The sequence below is a fragment of the Geotrypetes seraphini genome, chromosome 7 (assembly GCF_902459505.1).
Source record: "Geotrypetes seraphini chromosome 7, aGeoSer1.1, whole genome shotgun sequence".
In the NCBI taxonomy this organism is placed as follows: Eukaryota; Metazoa; Chordata; class Amphibia; order Gymnophiona; family Dermophiidae; genus Geotrypetes; species Geotrypetes seraphini.
In genome coordinates this window covers 38,706,475-38,733,242 of record NC_047090.1, presented here as the reverse complement: position 1 = coordinate 38,733,242, position 26,768 = coordinate 38,706,475, and the positions used below count along the sequence as shown (strand labels likewise).

At 43.7% G+C, this 26,768-nt stretch overlaps 1 protein-coding gene across 3 annotated transcripts in view; it reads left to right on the top strand.

Moving 5' to 3' along the window:
- Positions 1-26,768, top strand: part of OTOGL (otogelin like) — a 197,852-nt gene that overhangs the window by 87,396 nt on the left and 83,688 nt on the right. For all 3 annotated transcript variants that reach the window (XM_033952626.1, XM_033952625.1, XM_033952624.1), the window contains exons 25-26: positions 5,343-5,481; positions 25,588-25,722. In XM_033952626.1, the coding sequence (XP_033808517.1) occupies positions 5,343-5,481; positions 25,588-25,722 (274 nt within the window). The remainder of the gene's footprint in view (positions 1-5,342; positions 5,482-25,587; positions 25,723-26,768) is intronic.

Here is a 26,768-nt window from a genome sequence, read left to right as displayed (position 1 = left end):
TCCCTTCACCCTCTCCCTCCCTTCCCCCCTCCCTCCTCCTTCCATCCCATTCCCCCTTCCCTCCCAGGATGAAAGGTGACAAAAACAGCCAGGGTTTGGAAAACAATGACGGCAATCATAGCTGCAGTGCAATTCATTAAGAATTAAACTTCTTGCTCTAGGTGAAAGTTTTTGAACATAGTTTACATTATTTTTAATATTATTTTTAACAAGGTTTATGATGGTGTAAATATTTAATAATTTATGTATGTTTATGTTTGTAGACTCCTGAGGCAGGCCAGTTTGGAACGAAACATGTACATGTCGAGTAATTGAGCTTCTGAGCCATTTTTAGGGGGGACAAATAAAAGTACATTTTAGAATTAAATTGAGTCCACCATTTTTACAGGACATTTCCACTCCTAGTTTTACAGCTATGGATGTACAAGACATTAACTAACAAGCTTAGGTCCACTTTTACTAAGCTGCGGTAGAGGTTTCTACTGTGACCCTGAGCACTGAATTCTCAGACGCTGTTCCGACGTTCATAGGAATGCACTCAGTTGGAGTAGCATCAGAGCATTTAACGCTCTGGGCTGTGGTAGAAACCTCTACCGCAGCTTAGTAAAAGGGGGGGGGAGGGGGGATAGTTACTAAAGGATTAAATGCATATTTTTAAAGTGTCTTATTGGCTTACCATAAATGCAACATTTACTAAATGGTGTTAAGGGCCAAATTCTATAAACAGCACCTACGTTGGACACCGCTAGATTCCCTAATTGTGGACGCCTAGCAATGCCTAACTTAAATCAGCATGCAATTAATTTTTTAAAATTGATTAAATGGCGCGGCGTTTGACCATGCCATTAAAAACCGATTGAAAGCAATTATTTTTATTATTAATTAATGTTGCATATGGCTATCAACTCAACGCCTAAGTCAAGGTGCCCTTTGATGCCTAATGACACCTACCTGAAAGGTAGGTGTGGTTAGGGATGAATAATAGGCGTGGTATACTTAGGCATCACTAGGTGTAAGAACATAAGCAGTGCCTGCGCTGGGTCAGACCAGAGGTCCATCATGCCCAGCAGTCCGCTCACACGGCGGCCCATCAGGTCCAGGACCTGTATAGTAATCCTCTATCTATACCCTTATATCCCTTTTTCCTTCAGGAAATCATCTAATCCCCTCTTGAACTCCAGTACCCTACTCTGTCCTATCACACCCTCTGGAAGCGCATTCCAGGTGTCCACCACCCTTTGGGTGAAGAAGAACTTCCTAGCATTGGTTCTGAATCTGTCCCCTCTCAATTTTTCTGAATGCCCTCTTGTTCTTGTAGTTTTCGAAAGTTTGAAGAATCTGTCCCTATCCACTTTCTCTATGCCCTTCATGATCTTGTGTCTGAGATAGGCGCCAATATATTAGGCCAATGGGTTAGATTCGCTAAGCAAACCGATCGTGTACCGCTCGGTTTGCGCTCACTTTCCTACTATGACTCGATTCACTAACCTTCCTCCAGACCCCATCTGCACCCTATCTGATCTGCGCATGCAAATGAGTAAAAAGGCATGTAAATTTCTTAAGGCCTCGATTCATGAAACCATTTCGTCCAAACTGACCGGCCTTTCCGTTCCAAAAAGTTTTGATGCTGAGGACCAGTCGCTTTACATCCTCGCCGACTATTCCTGCCTATAGTAACTGCCGTGTGCATGTTAAGAACTAGAGAATGACACGGGGAAAAAATCTGTCCCTGTCACCGCCCGTCCCCGGCCCACCGTCCCCTTCACCGCCCCATCACCGCCATTCCCTTCACTGCCCCGTCACCATCACCGCCATCCCCTTCACCGCCCTGTCACCGTCACTGCCATCCCATTCACCGCCCCATCACCGTCCCCGCAGCATCCATATAAGCCTTAGTACAGCAATATTTAGCTTATTCCTTTCTTATAAATCAAAGTTCTGGCTGCTGAACTAGAGAAAGAGATGTTCAGCTGGCAGGGCTTTGTTTATAAATTTTTATCAACACAACTAATATACTACTTTATCCTAAAGCAAAAAATAAATAAATAAATAGAATTTTTTTTCTACCTTTGTTGTCTGGTTTCTGCTTTCCACATCTTCTCATTCAATTCCTTCCATCCACTGTGTGTCTTCTCTCTGCGTCTTCCATTTGCTGTTACTGTGCCTCTCCCTTCACCCCCCCCAATTGGTCTAGCACCCATCTTCTTCCCTCCGCTCCCCCATAGTCTGGCATCTGTCTTCTTCCCTTCCAGCGTCTTCTCCCCACTCTGTCTTCCACATTTCCCTTCAGGGTCTGTTCCTCTCTACCCTCTTTCAATGTCTGTTCTATTCCTTTCTACCACCACCCTTCTCTCCCTCCTTCACCATCTGTTCCTTTCTACCACCCTTTAACTCCTCTTGCGTGGCTTATCTATCTACCTCCCTCCCTCTTATTTTCATGGCACGTTACAATGTAATTTGTGCAAGCCGCTGGAGCCTGCGAGCTCGGTCCCTGTCCCATCCCCACAAACCATCTCGCTTCTGTGTTCCTATTTTCCCCATTTCTAATATCTCCCCTATGTATCTGGCATTGCCCCCTTCCCCCGTGTCCATATACTATCCCCATGGCATGTCCCCTTTATGTCTCTGTCCCTATGCCCCATGCACATAATTTCCCCTCTTTCTGTTACCTTCCTGTGTCCAGATTTCCCCTATCTTCCTCTTCCATACCAGTGTGTCTCTTCTTTTCAACCCCATCTAGCTTTTCTCCCTCTTTCTTTCCCCCCCCCGCTTCCAGCATCTGGCTCACCTGCCTGTCCTCCCCTTTCTTTCCTGCTGTGGGTTTCTTTCTTTCCCTATTCATCCCCTTGGTTCAGAATCTTTTTCCCTTTCACTCATTCCTAGTGTGAGCCAGGAACACATGCAATCAGGCGGTCCAGAAGCCCCCACCCACCCGATCACAGCGTTTAGCCAGCTCCCTCCCTCCATCTCACCTTATTTGCAAAGTTTGCCGGCTTTCTTTTTCCTGAGCCGCAAGCGTTCAAAAAGCCATGCACGTGCGGCTGCGCGAGTTGATCAATCTTCTCCTCTCCTGCAACTTCCTGTTTCCGGTTGCGTCAGAGGAGAAAATTGATCAACTTGCGCAGCCGCACGTGCGCGTCTTTTTGAACGCGAGCGGCTCGGGAAAATGAAAGCCGGCAAACAGATTATGCAGTGAATGGCCTTGTCCCCATCCCCGCAGCGACTACTATTTTTATTTTCCCATTTCAGCGGGTTACCTGCAGCTACTCGCGGCTAGCTGCGGGTAACAACCACTGTGTCATTCTCTATTAAGAACCCCATTAAAAATATATATCTACCCCGCAAAAAATCCAAAATATATCTAAACTTTAAATATATGTAAACTTTCATGTACATAAGTGTTAGAAATAATTTTTGGATTTTTTGGAATGCGCATAGCAAATGCAGGAGTGAATCTCGGATTTATAATGCGCATGGCGAGAAAATCACGGATTAACCCCATGCTCTCCTTGTGCATTGTACATTTTACATATCAATGCCAAATTTAAAAATAATCAAAAATAACTTTTTAAGGGACAGTTATGCCTCCCCCATTCCTTCCAGCTAGATTGTTGCATGCATCTGACGTAACGGGGGTCACCTTTGGTTGCTTCTGGGATTCGTAGGCTGTATATAACAGTGCGTGATCCCAGCACATTCACCTGCTGTTAACTGTTGTGCCTTCTAGCAACTTAACAGTGTGGCACAATGGTTAAAGCTAGAGCCTCAGCACCCTGGGGTTGTGGGTTCAAACCCACGCTGCTCATTGTGACCCTGGGCAAGTCACTTAATCCCCCCCTCCATTGCCCCAGGTACATTAGGTAGATTGTGAGCCTGCTGGGACAGACAGGGAAAATGCTTGAGTACCTGAATAAATTCATGTAAACCGTTCTGAGCTCCCTTGGGAGAACGGTATAGAAAATTGAATAAATAAAAAAATAAAATAAATGTTAAGCTTTTTGGAAGCACACAATAAACTTCGAGATTGATCCGTAAAAAAAGGACGAATTCGAAGAATTCACAGCTCGCTCACAAACCTCCGATGCTATTTCTCCTTAAACCCCTCCAACAAATTTTTCAGAAAGCTACGGTCACAGCTTAAACAGCTTGCAACAGCACTTAAGAAAAAAAGAGAGGTGGGTAAAAACTACAGTTCTTATATTGCATTTTTTACGACAACAATGCTTTGTGGTAGGTGCATTCGGAGCCCACCAATGATGTCCGTGATTAAACCCCGCCCCATTTCTACGCAGTGAAGTCCTAAAAAGCTAGCGCATATGTTATGTGCTTCAAAACCAACAAGGAGACAGTGCGCATGCACGTCGATCAATGTTACAGCGAGATGTGGGGGGGGTGTTTACGATTTGATCATTTGCATGGACAAGCTTTACTGAATCGATTGGCCAGAATGTCTCGGAAACGGATAGGACACGACTAGGATAGATTTGTGGACTTTAGTGAATTTAGCCCAATGTTCCAGCGCCTACCTTTAGAATGCCTAGCAATGCCAAAGTCTGCTTAGGTGTCACTAGGCATGATTCTATATATGATGCCTAGTGGTTGATTGACAACCATGCAGACTGGCTTGTAAAAGCTAGATGTTGTTTATAGAATCAGACCCTAAGTCCTCATAGGCTGATTTTCAAAGGCTTTAGGAGCCTCATTTTGGGAGATAAAGCCTTGATTCTATAAATGGCGCCTAAAACTTAGGCATTGAGTAGTGTGACACTTAAGCGTGATTTTATAAAAGTTGGGGGGCACTTTTAGAATCAAGATTAGTGGCACCTAAAGTGGGCTTAGGCATCAATAACCTTGTGCACCCTATTTGTCCCAGGGGTTTCTTGGCCTATATGAGTACGCCTACCAGCATGTAAGTCCAAACAGGCACCTACGTGAAAAACACGCCCATGATCCTTCCCTAACCACGCCTACTTTCTGTGAAAAAGTTCTTCCTGACATCACTCCGAAGTTGAAACCCCTCCACCTCAATTCATGTCCTCTAGTTCTATTGCTTCCCCTTTACTAGAAAAGATTTGTTTGCGTATATTTAAATGTTTCTATCATATCACCCCTATCCCTCCTTTCCTCTAGGGTACATATATTCAGTTCCTCAAGTCTCTTCTCCTTTAATTCAAACCCCATATCATGTTTGGTTTTTCTTTGAACTGCTTCAAGTTTTTTCCATCCTTAGTAAGATACAGCCTTCAAAGCTGACCACAACTCAACAAGTAGGGCCTTATTAATGACTTGTATGAGTGACTGTTACTCTGTTGGATGAAATATTGAATCTTTTAATGTTGTAGCATTTGTCGAAGAGGAATTTTTAACTGCAGTACTTATCCCTGTCCGGCAGTATGTACTGTCTATGGTGACCGACATTATTATACCTTTGATGGACTGGAATATGATTATGTCAGTGACTGTCAAGTGTACTTGGTTAAGGTAAGAGAATTGTTTATTTCTGTTCAGTTGTAATGTAAGCTAGTTCAGGTATAAGATCCTTTATCTGAAATCCTTGGGACCGGGCATATTTCGGTTTTTGGAACTTTTCGGATGTTAAGTCAGAAAAAGACAGATCATAAGACCATAAAATTGCCACCAAACTTTTGATTTCAAAACAAAGCAAACATTAAACACTTCAAGCACTTCAAACACAAACATGTTCCAGACTATGGGATTGGAACAATACTTTCAAACTTAAATGAAGTATATTGTATTAGAACCCTTGATGTTAGCTATTCAGCAGGTGAAGGAGATACAGGGTATTCCTTATTCAGATCGGGAATATAAGGTCTCTGCTTATGCGGATGACGTACTGCTTCATTTGAGGAATCCTGAAACAACCATTCCATTCTTACTTGAATTAATAGAGAAATTTGGAAAATTTTCAGGTTATAAGATAAATTGGAGTAAATCAGAAGTTCTTCCAATTAATGTCCATTGCACAAAAAGGATTATTTGATACATTCCCCTTTCTTTGGAAAGAGGATAGAATAAAATATTTAGGCATTTGGATAAAAAACACATTGGATGAAACAATGAAAGTGAATGAAAATTTTTTATTACAGAAGGTAACAGAAATGTGTGAGCAATGGAATCCTTTACATCTTTCTTGGTGGGGGAGAGTCCAAACTATTAAAATGATGATATTGCCTGTGGTTTGTTATCAAATGGGTATGTTACCAGTTTTTTTTTTTTAGGGGTCATTTTATAAAAAGTTAAACAGTATTCTTTCAAAATTTATTTGGCTGGGTAAAATTGCTAGAATTTCGTTAGTATCTTTACAAAAGCCAATTGCGGAGGAAGGGGTCAATTTTCCCAATTTTTATAGGTATCATCAATCCTATATTTTGCGTCAAGGTATGTATTGGGTTCTCCCAGAGCTCATTGAAAATCTCCCAGATTGGTTGTGGTTGGAATGGCGACTCATGTTCCCTCTGCGACTATGTCATGTTCTCAGTATTAAAATGCCTAGATTATATACAGAAAACAGAATTTTAATGGATACATGGAAAACCTTAAGATATATCAACAATTTAACACCTATCCCATTACAAAAATCAACAAATCAGACTATATGGCTTAACTCCAAGATACAAATTGGCGGATTTAAGATCATCTGGAAACATTGGATGATAGCAGGAATACGTATTTTAGATGATGTTATAAATAATGGTAAACTGCTTGATTTTTCACAGTTGCAACATAAATTTGGACTGAACAATTCACAAAATTTTAGATGGCTGCAACTGAAGCAGGCCATTCAGGTGGGGTTCCCTGAATGGAAAAATTTTAATAATCAGTATAGCTTGGAATTCATATATTTTCAGGTGGACTTCCTGGGACACCAGGCCGCACAGTGGTATAAATTGTTAGCTAGATTTGTAAATAAGAAGCCTAAAACTGGTCTTAGGGACATTTGGAGTATTGAGATTAAGCACCAAATTTCTGCATCTCAATGGTCACGAATTTGGACTTGGAGGATGAGATGTACAATGTCGGCATCTATGAGACAAACGTGGTTTTTTTTGTTACATAGAGCATTCTTGACCCCGGTTTGTTTACAAAAGTTGGATAGCTCTAAGTCAAATAGATGTTGGCATTGTCATCTCGAAGCAGGGACTTTAGATCACTTATTGTTCTATTGTCCTTTAATTTTGGCATTTTGGAAATCAATATGGGGCCAAATTAATTGTTTGTTGGAAAATCCAGTGGCATTGTCTTATGATACTGTATTATTTGATATGTCAATGAAGGCTAAAAGCCAAATATCATCTAAGAACAACAGGCTTTTATTAATAATGACAGGAGTCGCCATACAACAAATTACGAGCAATTGGAAGAATTGGACAAGGCTTAATTATAGTTTTTGGTGGAATTCACTGTGTCATAAGTATAAAATGGAAAGGACATTGGCCATTCAGAAAGGGAATTTTAAGAGGTTTCAGGAGATTTGGGAGCCATTAACAAAATATTGTAACGTTTAAATAGTATTTTCCCCTTTAAATATGCACATCAGGGAGGGGGGAGGTGGGGGTTGATAGTTTAATGAATTTTGAATAATTGATATGGATGATTATAGATATTTTATGTATGGGCATTGTGATTGTTTAGGGGGAGGGGGGATTAATTCTGTAATAGATATTATAAGAATATTAAGTGTGATATTTGAGTATAAAATGTTGTATTTACTGTTACACTTATTGTAAGTATTGAAAATAATAAAGAAGTGGGTAAAAAAATAAATGAAGTATCAAATTTTGGTTGTCGGAGCTTTCCGGTTTTCAGAATTTCAGATAAAGGATCTTGTTCCTGTATTAAACTTGCAAAGGCGTATAGGCAGTCTCCGTATTAAGAACGAGTTATGTTTTTAAAGCTGTTCTTAAGTTGGATTTGTATGTATCTCAGAACTTGTAGTTTTTAAGATTCTTGCTGCTTACCTCTGCTCCCAGATGACAAAAGGGCCAACTGTCGCTAGCAGTGTTCCCTCTAAGATACAGCACGCACAACCACACACTGTTCTTGATGTGGCCAGCCATCATTCCTGAATCTGCTGCTGGAGAAGTGTAGGAGTCTATGCCTTTGGAAATACTGCTCAGTGAAATCAAATGAAGCCACAACCGCATTCTTAAGTATGAGTTGTTCTTAAGTTGGGTGCAGATGAGCAGGTGGAAGGAGAAGGAGTTTAGAGGGGAAGAAAGCAGGCAAACGAGAGAGAGAGAAGAGGGGGAGAAAAAGCAGAAGGAAGCAGAGAGCAGAGAGAGAGCTAGGGGCAGACGAGCAGGAAGATGGAGAAGGAGTTTAGAGGGGAAGAAAGGCAAACAAGAGAGAAGAAGGGGAGAAAAAGCAGAAAGGAGCAGAGAGAGAACTAGGGGCAGTAGTGAGAGTTCTGCCCATCCCCTGACGTCATTCACTGGAGCTCCCCCTTAAAAGGGGAGGAGCCAACGGTGCTCAGCTGTTCAGCACGCGTCGAAGGCGAACGTTAAAGGCGCTCGCCTTAGCGAGAGCGCCTTTGCGTAGGGCCTTAAGAAGGGACGAGTCACTAAAGAAGAGCAAGAGGACAGCCACAGCAGCCACAGAGGACAGCCACAGCAGATAGAGGATGGACATAGAGGACAGCCACAACAGACACAAAGGACAGGCACAGAGGACAGCCACAGAAGACACAGAGGATGGACACAGAGGACATCCACAGCAGACACAAAGGACAGCCACAGAGGACAGCCACAGCAGACAACAGACCGGCAAGCGGACAGCAATGGAAGCAGCAGACAGAAGCAGGAAATTGAGTTACCCAGTTTTCTGCACCATCTGCCATATATATGACTACCTCCCCTCTGGGAGGCAGTCTTATGTAAGCACTTGATGCGAGGAACTGGAGAGCTTGAAGAAACAAGTCAGACTCCTGGAAGGCAGAATACTGGAACTGGAAGCACTTCGAGCAGTGGAGGAGGGACAGAGAGGCAGAGAATGTCAAGACAGAGGAAACCATTGAGGAAGCAGTCCAGGAGTTAGAGAAGTTCATCGAGATGGCATACAGGGAGGTTGTAGAAAATCACCAGCAACAGTGGAACTGCCAAGATACACCTACAGGGAGTGAGGCCCACCTGGAGGACAACCACAAGGAAGAAATAGATGACACAGCGAGATCTGGAAATGGTGGAGGGAACCCACACGAAGACGAGTCCGGTGTAAGCCAACGCCAGGATGAGGGAAGATAGAAATGCACAGAGGACACGGACCTATGGCTGGAGAGATGGTCATACACCAGGGACACGGACATGTGGCTAGAAAGGCAAGAGAAGATTGAGAGGACAGCGATCGTCGTGGGGAACTCCATCATCAGACAAGTCAACAGCCACATAGCGGGAGGAAGACAGGATCGGCTGGTGACCTGCCTACTGGGAGCCAAGGTAGAAGACATAGTGAGCCGCATCGACAGGATCATCGACAGCGTAGAAGAGGAAGATACGGCGGTGGTGATCCATGTGGGGACAAACTACGTGAGCAACAGGAACTACAGCAGGGAAGGACCAGTTCTGGATCCTAGGAGGGAAGCTGAAGACCAGAACGCAGAGGGTAGTGTTCTTGGAGATCCTGCCGGTACCCAGGGCTGATGAGAAGAGGCAAGCAGTCAACGCATGGATGAGGCACTGGTGTGAGGAAGGAGGATTCCACTTTGTGCGTAACTGGACAACATTCTGGGGGAAGAGCAAGCTATTCAGGAAGGATGGACTCCACCTCAGCGGAGATGGAAAAAAGGCTACTTGCAAGCAACATCAAGAGTGAAATTGAGAAGTTTTTAAACTAAGAAGAAGGGGATAGCCGACAGTCGACTAGGAGTCGATGGTTCTGGAACTGGTATACCCAGAGGATACTGTGCAGGAAGACAGCGGGGAATACTCACCGGATCATAGGCAAAATAGAAATTCTGACGGATTGAAAAGGACACAAGAGGGAAGAATTTGCAAGAAAGTAACAGGCAGCAAACTCAAGTGTATGTACACAAATGCAATAAGCCTAAGAAACAAGATGGGGGAATTGGAAGCTATGAGACAAAAAGATAATCTTGACATTATCAGCATCACGGAAACATGGTGGAATGAGGAAAACACCTGGGACACTGTGCTACCGGGATACAAGCTATATTGCAGACACAGAGTAGGTCAAAAAGGTAGGGGTATTACCCTATACATCAAAGAAAGAATTCAGTCTACTGGAGAGAACACGCCGGAAACAAAAAATAAGGTAGAGTCTCTATGGGCCAAAATTCCGGGGACAAAAGGAATGGAAACGAAGATCGGCATCTACTACTGACCTCCAGGGCAGTCTGAAGAAACTGATAGAGAGATGACGGATGAGATTAAATGCAACTGCAAGGGAGGCAACGCAGTTATCATGGGTGACTTCAATTATCTGGGGATAGACTGGAACCTAGGCACCTCCGGCTACAGTAGGGAGACCAAGTTCCTGGATGCTGTAGGAGATTGCTTCCTGGAACAACTTGTCAAGGAAAATACGAGAGGAAATGCAATTCTGGACTTAATTCTAAATGGACTACGAGGACCGGCGCAAGGTGTAGAAGTAGAAGGGATGCTGGGAAGCAGTGATCACAATATGATCTGCTTTGACCTGGACATGGGGGCAAAACATCGATCCAGAATGTCGACCATGGCACTAAACTTCCGAAAAGGGAATTACGAAGGGATGAGACTCATGGTGGGGAAGAAGATTAAGAAGAGGATAAGCACTGTAAAAACGCTAGAGCAAGCAGGATCCCTTTTCAAGGACACAATCACCGAGGCACAAATTCTATATATATCGCATATCACCAAGGGATCCAAGAGGAAAAAGAACAAGGAACTGGCGTGGCTCACTGTAGCGGTGAAGGAAGCGATCAGAGCCAAGAAGACTTCATTTAAGGAATGGAAAAGATTTCCAGATCTCGCTGTGTCATCTATGGACGTCATCTATCAAAAATGGACGAAAACTGGAAAAAGCACAAACAACATCAAAGCAGGTGCCACAAGGCAGTAAGAAGGGCCAAAAGAGACTATGAGGAAAAAATAGCTAAGGAGGCAAAAAACTTCAAGCCGTTTTTTCGATATATTAAGGGGGAACGACCTGCGCAAAGAAAGTGGTGGGGCCGTTGGATGACCATGGAATAAAGGGAGTGCTAAAGGAGGACAAAGCCATTGCCGACAAACTGAACACATTTTATGCGTCTGTATTTACTGAAGAGGATAATACACAACATACCGGAAGCCGATAAGCTATGCGCAGGAAACGAGGATGGGAAACTGACAGGATTGACGGTCAGCCTAGAAGAGGTATGCAGGCAGATTGATAGGCTTAAAAACAATAAATCCCCGGGACCGGATGGCATCCATCCAAGGGTAATCAAAGAACTGAAAGGGGCTATAGCTGAATTGCTTCAATCTGTCGATCAAATCGGGAAGGATTCCGGAAGACTGGAAAGTGGCGAATGTCACACCGATCTTCAAGAAAGGTTCAAGGGGAGATCCTGGAAACTACAGAACAGTGAGTCTGACCTCGGTACCGGGAAAGATGGTAGAGGCGCTGATAAAGGACCGCATCATTGATCACCTTGATGGGCACAATATGATGAGGTCCAGCCAGCACGGCTTCATCAAGGGAAGATCTTGCTTGACAAACTTGCTGCACTTCTTCAAGGAAGTAAACAGGCAGATAGACAAGGGCAAACCGGTCGACACTGTATATCTGGATTATCAGAAGGTGTTCAACAAGGTCTCACATGAAGGACTACTTCGAAAAATTGCGAGCCATGGAATCGGTGGTGAAATACTCATATGGATTAAAAACTGGTTGGCAGATAGGAAACAGAGAGTGGGGGTAAATGGACAATACTCGGACTGGAAAAGCATCATGAGTGGAGTGCCGCAGGGTTCGGTGCTTGGACCATTCAACATAGTTCTTCAACATATTTATAAACGACATGGAAATTGGTACGACGAGTGAAGTGATTAAATTTGCAGATGATACGAAGTTATTCAGAGTGGTAAAGATGCAGAAGGACTGCGAAGACCTGCAATGTGACATAAACACACTTGACAAATGGGCCGCAACATGGCAAATGAGGTTCAATGTGGATAAGTATAAGGTGATGCATGTTGGTAATAAAAATCTTATACACGAATACAGAATATCTGGTGCGGTACTCAGAGAGACCCCCCAGGAAAGAGACCTGGGAGTACTGGTCGACAAGTCGATGAAGCCGTCCGTGCAATGCGCGGCGGCTGCAAAAAGGGCGAACAGAATGTTAGGAATGATTAAGAAGGGGATTACGAGCAGATTGGAGAAGGTTATCATGCCACTGTACCGGGCCATGGTACGCCCCTACCTGGAATACTGAGTCCAGCACTGGTCGCCGTACATGAAGAACACGGTATTACTTGAAAGGGTCTAGAGAAGAGCAACTAAAATGGTTAAGGGGCTGGAGGAGTTGCCGTACAGTGAGAGATTAGAGAAACTGGGCTTCTTCTCTCTTGAAAAGAGGAGGCTGAGAGGGGACATGATAGAAACATTCAAGATAATGAAGGGAATAGACTTAATAGATAAAGACAGGTTGTTCACCGTCTCCAAGGTAGGAAGAAAGAGAGGGCACTCTCTAAAGTTAAAAGGAGATAGATTCCGTACAAACATAAGGAAGTTCTTCTTCACCCAGAGAGTGGTAGAAATCTGGAACATTCTTCCGGAGGCTGTTATAGGGGAAAACACCCTCCAGGGATTCAAGATAAAATTAGACAAGTTCCTGCTGAACCAGAACGTACACAAGTAAGGCTAATCTCAGCTAGGGCACTGGTCTTTGACCTAAGGGCCGCCGCGTGAGTGGACTGCTGGGCACGATGTGCCACTGGTCTGACCCAGCAGCAGCAATTCTTATGTTCTTATGATTTCCTATACATTTAAAATGGCACAAACACAATGACACATCAGCTGACATGAATATCTCAAGGCCTGTTCTGTTTGGTCCGTCATGACTTGTTTGGGGTCTGCTTCCTTGTGGACTGCAGAAAGATCAATTCATAAAGAGGAAGGGATTTTGGATTTGGTTTATTCCTTTTTTCAGTTGTTAAGTGTTAAGGTGAGTTACATTCAGATACAGTAGGTATTTTTCTGTCCCTAGAAGACTTACATTCTATAGGATCCTTTAACTGTGTGCTAAAAAATATTTTAATTTTTATCACAGAAGGAGCATACCTGGGGACAGAAAGTGAACGATTCTAAGCTAATCATTTGGCGCATCTACATTACTGCACACAAACTGATTAATGCAGGATTAGTGCATGAGTTCTTAGGCCGGGCCTGATTCTATAAATAGCGCCTAACTCGGTAAGCGCCTAGGAAAATGGCACCTACTGTATGTTATTCAAAGTTAAGACACTGTTTGTAGAATCGGGCCTAGCGGTGCCTAAATCAACTTAGGCACTGGTATATTAGACCATGGTTTTCTTGGCCAAAAATACTGGTGCTTAAATTAATCCATGCCCAAACTCTGCCTTTAACCGTGCCTACTTTTCAGGTAGGTGCCTCGGTGTAGACACCTACTGACTCATTTTTAAAATTGGTTTTTAATGGTGCTTTCAACTATCAGCATTAATTTTTTAAAAATTAAGTTAGGCACCAGTGGCGTAGTAAGGGGGTGCGTGAGGTTGCCCACGTTGGCATTGGCACTCTCTCTGATGTCACTTCTTGGACCCATGTCTAGGAAGTGACATCAAAGGGTGAGCCAACACCGAAGTGGACATGCTGCTTATGCTGGAGAAGTGTAAAAGGTACAGGGAAAGGGAAGGGCGCACGTGTGAGGCGGGGGGGAGAGGACAGGGGAGGGGCATCCCCCCCGGGCGCTGCTCACCTTTACTACTCTGTTACATTTGTAGGTGCCCTGATCTAGGCGCCATTGATGGAATCAGGGCTTTACTGAACATAAGAACATAAGAATTGCCATCTCTGGATCAGACCCTGGGTCCATCAAGTCCGGCGATCCGCACACGCGGGGGCCCCACCAGGTGTGCCCTGGCATGGATTAAGTCCCCATGTCACTGTATGCTTCTCAAGGGAGATGTGCACCTAATATACCCTTACCCGTGTCTCTCTATGCCACTCCTAAGGAGATGCGCATCTAGTTTACCCTTAAACCCTAAAACTGTGGATTCTGCAATTACTTCCTCTGGGAGAGCATTCCAGGTGTCCACCACTCGCTGTGTGAAACAGAACTGGTAAATGCTCATGCGCTGATATTTCTAACGGCAAAATGAGCGCATGACCATTTATTTTTAAAAAAATATATATATATATAGGAAAGTTGGCCATTTTCTGGTTGCGGCAAAAATGGCCTGAGCACGTGAGAAAGACCCTCACAAAGGCACACTTAGTGCACCTTTTATTACAGTTCAGCAGATGCACCCCTGTTTTTATCTGAGGCGATGGAGGAATGAGCGACTTGCTCGAGGTTCCAAGGGTTTGCAGCGGGCTTTGAATCAGGCTTCCAAGGCCCTCAGCTTGCTACTCTAACCACTAAACTAAATTTTACTAAACTAAAACTTAGTTTTATAGACCGGGTGGGTCTTCAACCCAAAGGAGCTCGACTCGGTTAACAATAAAGTGATATATAAATGCAGAAACATAAAAAAGAATGTCAACTAAAATGGCTTAATTTCCAAAATGTTTAGAGAACAAGAAAGTTTTCCGAGCTTTCTGGAATGCAACGGAGGGACCTAAACTTCACAATGTAAGCGGCTACTCTTCCACTCCCTGTTTACATCACCACGAGATGCTTAGCCACTCCTAATTTTCTTATAAAACTTGGACTTACTATTTCATAGACTCGGCTTATACTGTCTGGACGACTTGGCATCGGATGTCTGGTCTCTGTCTGTAGGATTAAGCTCCTCTTTGACTCATGATGAGAATCATTAAGCATTGCAGGATAAATGCTACATTGCATCCAGAGATATATGATGCTTGGAGGCCGTACCAGCAGTTCTGAAGAATAGCCTAAGCCTAGAATTAAATATGTGCATCTGTGAAAGCTCTCAGTCTCCTTGCAGAATTTTGACATTCAACATGATTTTTACGGTTTACGGTTTACGGTTTTATTAATTGCCTAAAATCTGTAGCAACCCCAGCAGAGTACAATTCCAATTAATACGTAATGGGATAGATCCACCCCAAAAAGTCCGCACAGGTATACAATCCCATACCTGTACCACATATCCCTCGCCACCTATGACGACGCCACCATCAGGCTCCAAATGCCAAATCAAATAAATAAGCTTTTAACTGCATATGACAATGAGGCAAAGCAGGTTCTGCCAGCATGTCAACAGGCAGGACCAGTGGCGTAGCGAGAGTGAGCAGCGCCCCTCTCCTGCCCTCCTGCCGCATGTGCACTCCCCTTCCCTTTTTAACTTCAGCGTGAGTAGCCACCAACTTGCTGCCCGTGTCGGCTTCGGTGCTCTCTCCGACGTCACTTCCAGGCGCAGTTCCCGGAAGTGATGTCGGGTAGAACGCCGAAGCCGAGGCGGGCAGCAAGTTGGTGGCTGCTTGCGACAAGAGTTAAAAAGGTTCGGGGGAACGGGTGCACATGCGACAGAGGGAGGAGTGGGAAGGGGGAGTGGAGATGAGGGGGTGCTGGTGCCCTGAGCAAGACAGCGCCCAAGGCGGGCCGCCTCCCACCCTGCCCCCTTTACTATGCCACTGGACAGGACTATTCTATAATATAGGGACTAATGTGAAAATAGTGCCCCAGTGCATTACCTCTAAACACGCCTTCTGAACAGCTGGACCGTGAAGTGATATCTCTGAAGGAGAATGCAATGCCCGCATAGGGACATATGAAGAGATACAGCCCCGCAATGATATGGATTGTCCTATATAAATCCATCTACGAATCAATATTGTACCTTGATTCTCAGTTCAGCAACCAAATCAGATCAGGTTTTTTGAACATATTGGCAGCATTGTGTTGTCTTATCTCTATGACTATGTAATCGAGATAATCCTTGTACTAGAGGCCTTGATGAATGATGTGAGTAGCCAATTTACTGTAATGAATTAGCAGGCCTCAGTTTTCTGAATAAATAATTGAGTTTCTGCCCAGCACTTTGAAAAACAACAATTCCATGAGAGATTAGTAAGTGATCACATTGACGATTGCTCTGCCAATTTACACTGCTTATAGAAACTGGTGGCTTTTGTTTCAACACTTCACATGTGGGAACAATAAAGTTTTGAAGGACTTACAATTGACTCTGCACTTAAATCATCACATGGGTACAAAGCACATCAGCTTGAATAATTTCCTAAAAAAGAAGTCCATAGGCCATTATTGAGAGGGCGTGAGGAAATCCACTGCATATTCCTAGGATAGCAGCATAGAATCTCTTTTACTACTTGGGATCTAGCTAGGTACTTGGGACCTGGATTGGCCACTGTTGGAAACAGGATACTAGGCTTGATGGACCTTCGGTCTGTCCCAGTATGGCAATTCTTATGTTCTTAAGTATAGGACAATCAAGCCATTGTGACATCACTGGTGAGGCTGGCTCTTAGGCATTGGTGGAATGAGGCATTATGACATCACAATCTTAGTTCTGGAATGTTGCTACTATTTGGGATTCTGCCAGGGATCTGGCTTGGCCACTGTTGGAAACAGAATGCTGGGCTTGATGGACCTTCAGTCTGTCCCAGTATGGCAATGCTTATGGTCTTATGTGAGCCAAGTATAGGACAGTCAAGCCATTGTGACATCACTGATGAGGTTGGCTCATAGGCATCGGTGGAATGAGGCATTATGACATCACAATCTCAGCTCTGAATTGTTGCTACTTTTTGGGTTTCTTCCAGGTACTTGAGACCTGGGTTGGCCACTGTTGGAAACAGGATACTGGGCTCGATAGACCTTCGATCTGTCCCAGTATGGCAATGCTTATGGTCTTATGTGAGCCAAGTATAGGACAGTCAAGCCATTGTGACATCACTGATGAGGTTGGCTCATAGGCATCGGTGGAATGAGGCATTATGACATCACAATCTCAGCTCTGAATTGTTGCTACTTTTTGGGTTTCTTCCAGGTACTTGAGACCTGAGTTGGCCACTGTTGGAAACAGGATACTGGGCTCGATAGACCTTCGGTCTGTCCCAGTATGGCAATTCTTATATTACTCCATTACTCTTCTTCTTTAGGACATAGTTCTCCATCATGCTGTGTCTTGGTAAGCTACTCTGGTCTTTCTCCTCATCCAAGCGAGCAGGAGTTTCTGGAGTTCCAAGTTCAAGGATGAAATGGGCAGTTGTATAGTCAAGGGCCATGGCGAAACACCTGCAGTTCTTTCATCCTGATCACCAACCGTTTTGCTCTTATGTGCTTGAGACAGGTGCAGCACGAGGCTAACCTAATGAACTTTCAGGCTGTCTTTTCCTAAATTAAGTTACATTTCTTTTTACAGTTACTAATTTGTTCTTGTCCATTGAGCATCATTGATTTATTAAGGAAGAACTTTTCCACCCCAACATAAATAATAATAATAATAATAACTTTATTCTTATATACCGCCAACAATCTTGCGACTTCTAGGCGGTTTACAATGAAGAGACATTGAATTACAGAGTGTAGCAGTGAATATCTGATAGTAGCAACAATGAAAATAATAACAACAGTTTATATACTGCAGGACCGTGAAGTTCCATGCGGTTTACAATGAATTGGAAAAATTCCATAAATTGAAAGGAACATTCATAGTTAGAGATTAGAGGTTAACAGTTTACAGGATCTAATTTGGGGAGGGATTGCGATGGGGGCTATTGTCCTGATTCGTCACCTAGGTATTTCGAGAACAGGTATGTTTTTAGGTGTTTCCTAAATTCACCATAATTGTTTGTGTGTGTAATTAGTTTTTCCAAGTCTTTGCCCCATAAGGCTGCTTGGTATGACTTAATTATGGGATGAAGGCATGAATAAGAGAGTGCTTTTAGTTGTCTTGTGGTCCACTGAAAACATAAGGTTGTAATCTCTAGTAGAACCTCTCCAGATTGCAATCACCTCCTTCTCTCCCTCTGGTCACTGTTTACCAGTTATCTTTCAGAAAAGGTTAATAAGATGCACCTGTCCGTAAATGCATCACAATGCATCTTTCAACCTGTTAATCCAGTATTCATTGCTTGTAATTGATTTCTGTCAACACATTTAGTTTAACGTAACTATGCCCGATTGGTAAGGTTCATCCCAAGTTTAACGGAAATGAATGTTGTGTTTGTGAGAGAACTTTTAAAAAAGAAAACTGCAATGAATAGCTTCCTAAAATTATTGTGGAAAGCTCTTTTCAAGTAAATGCATAGCACGTTATACAGAGTTTTGATTCTCAACTATGAGATCGTTATCTTACAGCAACTCTAAATGACACAGTAAAATGGTAGATGAGGGCAAAAAAGGATTGGTTGATCCTTTTCTCAACCTCTGTGGATTTCTACCACTTTAGGTGGATCATGTAACAAATCTCTTTCCCCAACACCAGTTCCCTGTCCCTCACATCTTTTCCCTGTATATCTGCCCTAAGAAGTTCCGGCTTCCTTCACCTCTACCATTTACAACAGTGTCATCTTCTCTTGTTTTTACGAGACCTAAATGTAATTCAACACTCGGGTCCTCTCAAAGGTGTGTACAAAACGAATCCACTCAGAGACACTAGGCTTCGAATGAACCATAAAAGAATTTGAATATCTAAAAGGTTCAACTATCCAGCATAAATTTCTGAGAAAAAAGATTAACAGGAAAGATTTGTAATTCAGTATGGAGGGCCCCACATACTTACCCATGAAAATATCTATAGGTTAGTACTCATTTCCCTAAAATATAGATGAAAGATGCAAATAAATTCATAGTTCATTTATATCTTAGCTAAGCGTCATAAGGATTTTCTCATTTGGCACTAGCCAGGAACTTCACATGCTCTGGATCAGTGGTTCCCAAACCTGTCCTGGGGGACCCCCCAGCCAGTCAGGTTTTCAAGATATCCCTAATGAATATGCATGAGAGAGATTTGCATACCTGTCACTTCCATTATATGCAAATCTTTCTCATGCATATTCATTAGGGATATCTTGAAAACCTGACTGGCTGGGGGTCCCCCAGGACAGGTTTGGGAACCACTGCTCTGGATAATAACAATAGTTTATGAATTTTTAAAAAAATGTGTCCCCCTTGTGTAGTGGTTGGTAAAAATTAAAGGGTCTCTGGCCCAAATTGGAAGCTTCCCCAGACCTTCTCCCTTGGTGGAAGCTCAACTCCTTGCTAGCTCAGGAGACCAATGCCCCCTCCATAGTCCTGACATGGGACTAAAACATATTTCAATCACCCCTTCCTTGAACATTTCCCCTTCACAAACTCAATGGGCCAACTGCTGATCTGCCCATTTTTCTCTCATGACAACACAGCTCACCTTGATTCACCCTGAGGGAATGATTGGGGTAAGACCGATCCTTACATGCTCTTTCCCCATAGGCTGTCCACTGCAAAATGGCATGGACTCACCTTTGGGATTCTGCCAGGTACTTGTGACTTGGCTTGGCCTCCAAGGAAAGGGAAAGGGAGATGCAAGGGTTCAGGAAGGGAAGGGGAGATACTGGATTTTTAGGGGAGAGGATTTTAGCCACCTGGGGCAGGGGGGGGGAGGGAGGGAATAGATGACTGAAGGTTCAACTAAGGTGTCAAATAATTGGGCTGGCTCTGTCCCTTCTTGCCTTTTCACCTCTTCCCCCCCTCTCAGAAAACTGATCTCTAGTATCAGTTACATTTTAATAGCATTCTTGCACAAAATTATGTGATTTAGAAAGGAGGAAATAAAAAAAGAAATGTAATGGCAAAAGAGCTCAAACTGCCGGGGTGTTGCCGTACCGCAGTGTGCTACATATTTCCCCTCATATCAGCGAGATATGAGACTTATTTAATGGCATCATTGTATGCTTTGTTTGCAACCATTAAAATATTAAAACGAAAGGAATCGTAGACTACTGAAAGCGCAGATGTGATACCCCTCAATGCCTCAGCAGTTTACGCTGGCCTACGGTGAATCGTATCGCTTGGAAAGAGATACTCTCATATCTCCAAAGCCTTAATCTTGGGAAAATCAGAGACGGTTTTAATTAGAACAGGATTGCTGTAATGTAACCCGGGGACATGCCAAATCCGACAGATAAACAGGGCGAAGTTAAGCAAAGCAAACAAAGGCGATCTTGTTTGAAGTAATTTTATGCATTCTTTTTCAGCGAGACCGGAGAAGACTAACCATAACGAATGCCTGAGAACTACGTTTACTCCTGTTTCTGATGTGTTGTCTGAGAGTTTTAATTTAATGAGGGAGATTTGGATGGATGAGGGGGGAGGGGAGAGGGCGTTTGAGATTGGAAAGTTTGAGAAGAACTTAATGATGGAAGTGGTTCTCTGGTTCCAGGCCTATTCCCACAGGATTTCTACATCTCAAGGGCTACGGTCACTCCCTACATGTATTTGCTTTGTTCTTTCCACATAATTGTTTTGGAAGTAAACACAGCCTGAAACAGAACATCTGGAAAAAGTAGAGCGATGGAGAAAAGAAGGAGGGGGAGAAATAATAGTGAGGGGAAGCAGGGAGTGGATAAAGCAGATAAATGTGTTGTGAAACAGAAGACCCCCAACCAACAGCGTGGACAAAATATATTTTTTCAGCCTAACACCATCTAGTTACTTCTACAATTATAGTACAGTAAAACCTTGGATTGAAAGTAACTTGGTTTGCAAGTGTTTTGCAAGACAAGCAAAACATTTTATTGAATTTTAACTCGATATACAAGCAATGTCTTGCAATACGAGTACATACAGTATACACGCGTTGCATCATCACAACTGAGCCAATGGTTCTTCTCTCTCTGATGCTGCAAGAGTGTAGCGACTGTTCTAAACGAGCAAAGTCTTGCAATACGAGTACATACAGTATACACGCGTCACATCACAACTGAGCCGATGGTTCTTCTCTCTCTGACGCTGCAGGAGTGTAGCGACTGTTCTAAATGAGAAAAGTCTTGCAATACGAGTACATACAGTATACACGCGTCACATCATCACAACTGAGCCGATGGTTCTTCTCTCTGACGCTGCGGGAGTGTAGTGACTGTTCTAAACAAACAAGGTCTTGAAATACAAGTATATACAGTATTTTATATTAAAAGTTTTTGGGTTGTGGAGTTTCCATGATTTCTTATGGGGAAATTCACTTTAATATACGAGTGTTTTGGATTACAAGCATGTTTTCAGAATGAATTATGCTCGCAAACCAAGGTTTTACTGTATATAGTTTATTCAGATTTGCAATACTGTCTCTTCTGGCAGTTTACAATCTAAGCATAAATAACAGAGAAGAAGAACTTCGAATATCTGACAGAAAAAGCCCATCAACTAATCAAGAACCCATCATCTATCAATAGAATTAAAATCAAATCATAATTCACAAAAATAACAAGCCATTACTTGGAAACTTGGGCCTAATGAAAGCCAGGCCATCCAATAACATGTTTTCCTGTGGTTCATGATGTCATCAGTGACTATAACCCTGACGTCCTTGGAAAAAATGAGATCCGGATGGATGAAAGTGGAGGAGTCCCATTGCCTAAACTGTGTCCCACAGGATTCGCCAGGGAAGAGGGATAGAGAGGTAGCAGTCTTGATCTGAGAGACAAACTGCGCAGTGTCAGCATCCCCAGCTGTCTGAGTCAGAAGGCATCCTAATCCAGCAAGGAGAAAAGGAACCAATGGAACTGTCTGTGGTCTGCAGAGCACAATACTTGGGGGCACTAGAGCCATGGTGATCAGAAGTGGTTGCACAAGCTCAACATATGTCGGATTCTATGAAAGTATCTCAAGAGGATGGACAATCTCTTTAGGTCAGATAGACTTTTTGGCCCTGATTCTGTAAGCGGCAAACGGATGCCTGCCATGGGTCCATCACTAACAGGTGACGCTTACAGAATTGCGGCTCCCACGGACCCTAGGCCAGGGTTTTACAGGCCTACATATCCAGCACCCAGGGTCCTTCCTAAATTGCGGTCAGCGGTGCATAGTGATGCTGAAGTCCGGCACTGCCCTTAAACAAGCCCACATCCGGGCTTCGGCATCACTATGCGTTGCTAGCCACCGGGGACCTAGGCGCCGGCCCCGGAGGCCATTTAACGGCGGCTATTTTCGTTTTGGTTTTTTTAAAAGAGGATTTAGTTGGGTTTTAAGGGCGCAACTTAAACCCAATTCAACCAATTAAGTTAGGCAGCGGTAGGGCGGTTACTGCTGCCTAACTTGTGGCAGCTTTTGTAAAATCTGTCCCTTTGTGATTTTCACAGGACAGAGAAAAGAAGTGGCTTCAAAGGCATTCAAAGCATATTGGTCGAAGAAGGCAATTTTCTCAGCATATATCTTCAAAGTGCATCCGGTTCTGATAGCATTTTAGATGCGTTTCATCAGAGGGCATACGGCTTCCTAGGTAGAGGGAGGTCTGTTTCCACTTCTGAACATTTGTAGGATAGTCACCTGAGCTTCATTGCATTCCTTGTGTGAAACATTATAGTCCAGATGCACAGGCAAGACCTAATGCAAGTTTTGGGGAAGAGTGTTGTCCCACCCCCTGGAAAGATTGCTGTATGGTACATCCCGTTCGTCTGAACTGCTCTTGAGAAACGCTAAGGAAGAAGAAATTAAGAACATAAGAACATAAGTCGTGCCTCTGCTGGGTCAAACCAGAGGTCCATCATGCCCAGCAGTCCGCTCACGCGGCGGCTCATCAGGTCCGGGACCTGCATAGTTGCCCTCTAAATTAGGTCTCACCTGCTTGTTTATTTCCTTGAGTTCTTCCACAGTGGTTCAGAACTCATCCAGGGTTTTTATGCTGTGGCCAAATGGTTCTGATCGGGACAGTTGTCTTCGTAGCACGAGTACAAAAAAAAAAAAAAAAAAGACAGCGAAGAGGGTAGATAAGCCATGAAGTGGTTGGCAGGTTAGTTGCCAAGAAATCAAAAAAAAAAAAGAGGTGCGTTAACCAATTTAGCTCGTGCTAAATGCTAAGGCATCCATAGAATATAATGGGCACATTAACATTTAGTGCGCGCTAAATCAGTTAACGCGCCTTAGTAAAAGGACCCCTTAGTGAATTGCTTTTGAGTGATAAGAAGGAAGGCCCGAGGATTTACTCATCTAGTTTGTTATTGAAATACTGGCTGGCTGTGGGCTGCACTGACAAAAGCACTTTGAAGCTTACTTTGAGGCGAATGTTGCAGGCGTGCAGAACTGCTCTGGAGGAACTAAAGGAAAGAAAACGAGTAGGTAAGGCTTAATTTCTCCTTTTATGCCAAGCTGTACCTGCTGTATACCACCTTGGATGAATCTCTTCATAATAGCAATTAAATAAGTCAGTAAAGAAAGTATGTAACTTAAGTATGTAAACAAAATAAAATACATAAGAGAACTTCTGTTTGGACATTGATTTACCATATTTTCTACACTAGAGGTCTGCATGGGAACGGGGATCACGGGGGTCCCGCGGGAATCCCCTCCTAACCCACGGGACTCCCTCGGGGACCCCCCTCTGGACCACGGGAATCCCACGGGTACCGCCCTCTAGCCAACAGGACTCCCACGGGGACGGAAGACTTTGGAAGCAGGGTTCGTCCATATAATATAATGGACACATCAGCCTTAGTAAAAGAGGGGGTTTATAAGTTAATTACCTGAACAGAAAACAAAAAAAGGGTTCCACCAAAGAGATTCCACAAGGAAAACAGCAGCGCAAACACAAAAGAAACTGTGGAATTAATGAACCTGTCAGAAGTAATTGCTGCTTTTTATAGGGATGGGTGGGGATGGAGGTAATTCCTTGCGGGGACGGGTGGGGATGGAGAGGATCCTGATGGGGACAGGTGGGGACGGAGAGGATCCTGGCGGGGATGGGTGGGATTTCTGTCCCCGTGCAACTCTCTATTCTACACATAGCTCTATAGCCAAAGCTCAGCCCCTGTAGAGACCACCACCACTGTCTCCCAGACGCACATGTCTCCGTTTTAGACATTCATATCCTGGCTTTGTAAAATGAGCATTTGGACTTCCATGCAATATGGATGTCTAAGTGCCAGTTCATTGTGATCTGAAACACATAGGGGTCCTTTTACAAAGGCGCGCTAAATCAGTTAGCGTGCCTTAGTAAAAGGACCCCATAGTTTTTTTTTTTTCAAAAATAAATGCCCTTTTCTATCCTGGAAGGCATTTTTTTTGAAACTCGGTGGCTGGATCTCATGACTTTTACAGACAGGTAATGCAAGGGAGTACTCCTTCTTGACTTCTAAGACACAATCTTAAACATTTCTATATCTACATAAGCTTTCATATTGCTTTCATTATTTGTGGCAAAACTGGCATATTTAACCGGGCTTCTGCTACAGCAAAACCAGGAAGAAAACAGTTGATCAAAATTTAGGTTTGTGTGTATGTGTGTGGGAGGGTGGGAGAGAGGCGGTGTGGAGTGGATGATAGGTACCATATTTTCACGCATATAACGCGCATACGCGTATAGCGCGCGGGAACAAAGCATTTCTGTAAAAAAAATTCTATATAGCACGCACATGTGTATATCACGCATGCTGCTAAAACCTCCTCCCGCCACCCCCGCTTACTCCCTCTTCTGGCCTGCGAACCGGCATCCTCCCCCCCTTTCACGTCACCCCCCCCCTCCCCCGCGATCCTACATCCCCCCCAGCACCGCAAAGACATCGCTTACCCGATTGGGCACCGGCACTAGCACCAATGCACAGGACGTGCCAGTGCCAGTGCCCGAAGATCCTCCCTCGACTGGGCTGGTCTGGGCGGTGCGAGGGAGATCCTCCCTCTTCCCTGTGCTGGGCTGGTCTGGGCTATGAGCATTTGCGCATGCTCAAAGCCTTCTGGTCTCGCTCTCTCCGAGATTCCTGAATCTGAGAAGCCCAGCACAGGGAAGAGGGAGGGTCTCCCTCGCACCGCCCAGCCCAGCTGAGCCCAGGCGAGGGAGGAACTTCGGGTACTGGCACTGGCACGTCCTGTGCATTGGTGCTGGTGCCAGTGCCCAATCGGGTAAGCGATGTCTTTGCGGTGCTGGGGGGGATATAGGATCGCGGGGGAGGGGGGGGTGACGTGAGCAGGGGGGGAGGATGCCGGTTCGCAGGGGGGATGCCGGATCACAATGAAAAAAAAAAATTGTATAACGCGCTCACACATATAACGCGCATGGTTATGCTCGGTTTGTAAAATTGTGTATAATGCGCGCGTTATATGCGTGAAAATACGGTAATAGCTGATTATTTTTGTCATATGTTTCCATGTGACTGTTGAGAAAATTATCGTATTAGTGTTGTATTCTATTTTGTACCTTCTTGTGGATTGAAAAGGCAGAATGTAAGTGCAGCAGTTAAATGAAATTCGAATCATACTTACCCCCAAATTTGCATTTCTTAATGTTCCAGAGTACCGATAACTCAAATGTATCCATAACTGCTCAGAACAAGAAGTGCTTCGACAATGATATTGTGTGTTCAAAAAGTTTACTTATCTCCGTTGGTGACACAGAGATATATTTTAGTGGTACTTCAGATAAACAGGTGAGACATTTTCTTTCTGTACATGATCCTACCATGCACAAACTCCACTGACAAATTCTAAAAAGAATTTCGCTATTTGGATGTGATGACTCGTCTTTCCAAACCAATGTTCAAAGCGAGCTTCGTTTCAGGGACTGGACATGATTATATCACAGAGGGCCTCGACTCTGAATCCCAAACTTTTAATGAAAATCAGTCCCAAACCCTCGTCCACCATTAGCCCATTGAGCTCCTGCAGGGGTAGCAGAACTCCTTTTTGGCTGGAAGAGTCAAACAAACCCATTTTTGACCCCAAATACGAACTGTTTGATTGCTGATGCTGTGCTGGGAAAAATATAGGTGAGTTCATGGCTTCAGTGGCCCACTCTGCTGCTTCTGCTTCTTTGGTATCTATGGGGTATTCCCTGTGGATAATAAGGACTGAAACTCAGGAGGGGGAGAGGAGGACGTGCTGTGTGTAATGTGTATACTGCACAAAGCAGGGCTTAGCTCTCTGTACTCCACATGCTGCCTATTTGTTCTCACATTGCGAAGCTCATACAAGGAGTACTTAAAGTAAAGGCTTAAAGAACGATATACAGAAACTATGAAAATTTAAATAATTTGAGAAAAAAAGTAAATTTATATTGCATAATCTACAAGGACTGATGAAGAGGTTGGCTAAGTGATTCCTCATGGTTATGAAGTGTTTATCTCAGGTTAGCCGTTGAAGTCCTTGGATTATAAATAATTGCGGTTTTTTTTTGTGAGGTATTGCTTGGATTTGAGTGATCGATATTCCTCATCATATAGATTGAGAAAATTTTGCCAGAAGGTTTGTTGTTATATAGAAAACTAGCATGGCATACAGTTTAGGCCCGATTCTATAAATGAAGCCTAAGTTAGGCACTGCTAAGCACCCTAATCGCAGGCACCTAGTGATGCCTAAGTAAAATTCTGGGTGCAATCAAATTGTTTTTTAATTGGTTAAATGGCATGGTAATTGACCAAGCCTTTAAAAAATGATTAAAAAACAATAGTTTAAATCAGTGTTCTTCAACCTTTTT